General features: G+C 46.5%; 1 protein-coding gene across 3 annotated transcripts in view; it reads right to left on the bottom strand.

Annotated features, from left to right (window-relative positions):
* LOC122553780 (acyl-coenzyme A thioesterase 1-like) overlaps nucleotides 1–2,636 on the bottom strand; it is a 42,120-nt gene extending 39,484 nt beyond the window's left edge. For 2 of the 3 annotated variants that reach the window (XM_043698093.1, XM_043698094.1), the window contains exon 1: nucleotides 2,044–2,636. In XM_043698093.1, the coding sequence (XP_043554028.1) occupies nucleotides 2,044–2,596 (553 nt within the window). In that variant the 5' untranslated portion in view covers nucleotides 2,597–2,636. The remainder of the gene's footprint in view (nucleotides 1–2,043) is intronic. The other variant, XM_043698092.1, reaches the window with a different exon arrangement.
* Between the last annotated feature and the right edge of the window lie 1,320 nt (nucleotides 2,637–3,956).

Here is a 3,956-nt window from a genome sequence, read left to right as displayed (position 1 = left end):
CACCACCTCTTATCTCAGCCCGCTTGGCACACCAACCTCATTCCTGAAGAAGGGCTTATGCCCGAAACGCGATTTTTCTGCTCCTCAGATGCTGCCTGGCCTGCTGCGCTTCTCCAGCACCACACTTTTCAACTTAACATTTCCAAATCCAATATGACTTTTCAGAATTTCTGCAGTATTTTGCTTCTAACTAGTCAGTGTTTATATGGCTGATCCAGTTCAATTTCTGATCAGTGGTAACACTCAGGATATTGATTATAGCGGAATTCAGCCGTGGTAGTTGAATGTGAAGGGAACATATGTACCGTTTTACACTTTTGTGACAGAAGTACTATTTACCTTTTATTAGCCCATGTTTATGTCATGAATGAATTTGCTCAAGATGATTGCGCCTTGGACGTTCCCCTGAAGAGCTGCAACGAGACCCGGGCTGAGATTAGTGGCCTTCAACATCCACAACCATTTTACAAGGTAGGTGGTGTCGTCAAGGCAACACCACATGTTCCATAAACCCAATTCCTGATGCTCTGGGCAGTTACTCCTACTTCAGTTCTGAAGAAGGGTCACTGGGCCTGAAACATTAATTCTATTTTCTCTTCACAGATGCTGCCTGACTTGCTGAGTTTTCTAGCAATTTCTGTTTTTGTTTGAGATTCCTAGCATGTGCCATTCTATAGTTTTTTAAAAATACTTTTATTTAATCTCTGGAATGCAGCTCTTCTGAAGCTATTTCACCAAGACAATATTGACTTCTGGAACTGAGTGGAACCCAACCGAGCAGGTTATTATTATGTAATTGGAACGTGACAGCAGCTGCCATCCCTTTAAGGCTTAAGACGAGACTGATGAGTTGAAAATTGGCCACTTTGAATATGTCCTGTTCTGTGGCAAGTACATACCCAGGCAATTTTCTACATTCTCTGTCAAATGCCAATGTTGTAACTCTATTACATAGTTCAGTCATTGAACTGTCTTAGTTGTCATGACTTCTCAGCAAATTCAAAATGAATAAAACTAAAAGCAATCTTCATCCATAGAGGACAATGTGCCAAGCAGAACAATCAATACCAAACGTAAATGTAAATACTGTTGTGCTAAACAGTAACTTCAGGTCAGCTCACTTTCTGCAAACAAGATTACACAACAACAAAAAAAATCACAGCGATCGAATCAAACAATCTTTGACAGATCTGTACAGATGCGAAGAACAAAGAAGTGTTGCTGAACAAAGAGAACCTTGGAGTACAGGTTCATAGTTTCTTGAAAGTAGAGTCGCAGGTAGATAGGATAGTGAATAGGAGTTGGGAGGTCATGTTGCTGCTAACAAGACATTGGTTAAGCCACTTTTGGAACACCGTGTGCAATTCTTGTCTCCTTCCTATCAGAAGAATGTTGTGAAACCTGAAAGGCTTCAGAAAAGATTTACATTGATGCTGCCAGGGTTGGAGGATTTGAGCTATAGAGAGTGTTGGAGGCTGAGGAGTAACCTTATAGAGGTTTACAAAATCATGAGGGGCATGGATACGATAAACAGACAAGGTCTTTTCTATGGGGTGGGGGAGTCCAGAACTAGAGGGCAGAGGTTTAGGGTGAGAGGGGAAAAATATAAAAGGGACCAAAAGGGAAACCTTTTCACACAGAGTGACTGTATGGAATGAGCTGCCAGAAGTGGAGGTGGTTGGTACAATTACAGCATTTAAAAGCATCTGGATGGGAATATTAATAGGAAGGAGAAAGTGATTACTGCAGATGCTGGAGATCAGGGTCACGAGTGTGGTGCTGGAAAAGCACAGCAGGTCAGGCAGCATCCAAGGAGCAGGACAGTCGATGTTTCAGGCAAGAGCCCTTCATCAGGATTAGTTGAATAAGAAAGGTTTAGAGGGATACGGACCAAGTGCGGACAAACGCGATTACAGTAGGTTAGATATCTGGACGGCATGGACGAGTTGGACCGAAGGGTCTGTTTCCGTGCTGTACATCTCTTATGACTTTATTAGCCTCAAACCTGGGAGGAGGGGGGCTACACAGGATCTACTGCCTCACCGGGTGGGATGAAGAGTGTCCCTCGGATCCTGCCTTCTCTGACTGGGATCCTGAGCAGCCCTTCCTTCATGAACCAGCGCTGATTGATGGCGGTGGCCAGAGGCTGCGCTGGGAGCTGCCCGAGGCTCCAGTGTCCCTCAAAGATCTCGATGTGGACGGACAGGGGAGAAGTGGCGACGTCCCTCTTGACCAGGCGAGTGAACGGAGTGACGGGGCTGAGCGACCAGAAGAGGCCCATGGGCTGGACGCCGGTGTAGTGTCCCCCCAGGGAGGGGGAGTGAGCCAGGTCGAGCTGCCCGCGGGGGTCCGCCGTGTAGAAAGCGGCCGAATGGAAAAGCTGCTCCTTCTCGTCGCGGAGCCAAGCCTTGAGGGTGACCTGTTGGAGCGGGGAGAGGCCGCTCACTCTCACCTCGAGCGGCTCATCGAACAGGCACCGGGGGCTGGGCTGGAGCTGGATGGAGACGGACATACCGGCCCGGGGATACAGGGGGAGCGGGAGCCCGGCCCGGGGGTACAGGGACACAACCCGGCGGAGGCTCCCCGTCAACATCATCCTCTCTTCTGAGCATGTGCGTGACCCCTCCCTGACCCCTTGGACACAGCGGCTCCCTGCGGCCGCCTCGTGCAAACGCAGCCCGCAGCAAGTCCCAGGTGATGTGAGCAATCCATCATGTCACAGCTAGTTTCTGGATCAGTGGTGCTGGAAGAGCACAGCAGTTCAGGCAGCATCCAAGGAGCTTCGAAATCGACGTTTCGGGCAAAAGCCCTTCATCAGGAAAACAGCTAGTAGCTAGCTCAGGCACAGATAGAATACTGAAGTCAGGGAGTGCTGCTAGCCACAGCAGGTCTGGCAACTTCTCAAGAGAGGGAAAGGCAGAGCTGAATCTTATAGCACCTCACTGAGAAGAAACAAATGGGTCAAACTTAGAGATTTGTTGGCTGCAGACAATTTATCTGGATTTTGATTTGTGCAGGTTAGGAAACTGGCCAAGCTAAATTGCCCATAGTGTCAGATGCATTAGGGTCTGGGTGGGTTACTCTTGAGAGGGTCGGTGTGGACTTGTTGGGCCAAAGGGCCTATTCCCATACTGTAGGGAATCTAATCTAAAAAACTATTAAGTGATGGTGTTGGGCAGTAGGTAGGATTTCTTTTGTCACATGTTTTGAAACCTTTCAGAATGTGTTATGTGTAAAGAGCTTGGTTTTTTTTAAAAAACGTTGTGTAATAAACCTCTTTTTTTTATTAAAACCAAAATTGCTTTGGTATGAGAAAGTTTGAGTTATAAAGAAAGACTGGGACTTTTTTTCGCTGGGGCGTAGGAGGTTGAGGGGTGAACTTTATAGAGGTTTGTAAAATACTGAGCAGACTAGACTGAGTTAATGGTGGTTGTCTTTTCTCTAGGATGGGCAATATGAAGACTAAGGGCACATTTTTAAGGTGAGAGGAGAGAGATTTTAAAAAAGACATGATGGGCAATTTTTTTTACACAGAGGGTGGTTCACATGATCTTCCTGAGGAGGTGGTGGATGTGGGTACAATTGAAATGTGATTTGGATAGGTATATGAATAGAACTGTTTGGAGGGATATGTGCCAGAAGCAGGCAGATGGGACTAGTTTTGTCTGGGATTATGTTCAGCATGAACTGGTTGGACCAAAGGGTATGTTTCCATACTGTATGATCCTATTGCTCTATGTGCTTACATTTCAGTGCAAAAAGCCAGATTTCATTTTGAGATCTGAGCTGTCCAGGAGTAACATCTGCTGGGTTCATAACAAGTGGTGGCTCTTGCTGGGATCAGAATTCATTGAATCTAAGGCATTGGGGGGGTGGGGTGGACTATGTCTCTTAAAGAAACTGGTGCATGATGGGAATGGCTGTGTTGTGGTGATTGCGCAAATTTTGAAAATCGG

This window comes from Chiloscyllium plagiosum, chromosome 10 (assembly GCF_004010195.1).
Source record: "Chiloscyllium plagiosum isolate BGI_BamShark_2017 chromosome 10, ASM401019v2, whole genome shotgun sequence".
Taxonomy (NCBI): domain Eukaryota; kingdom Metazoa; phylum Chordata; class Chondrichthyes; order Orectolobiformes; family Hemiscylliidae; genus Chiloscyllium; species Chiloscyllium plagiosum.
Note: the sequence above shows the minus strand (reverse complement) of the source record. Positions and strands in the feature narration are given on the sequence as shown.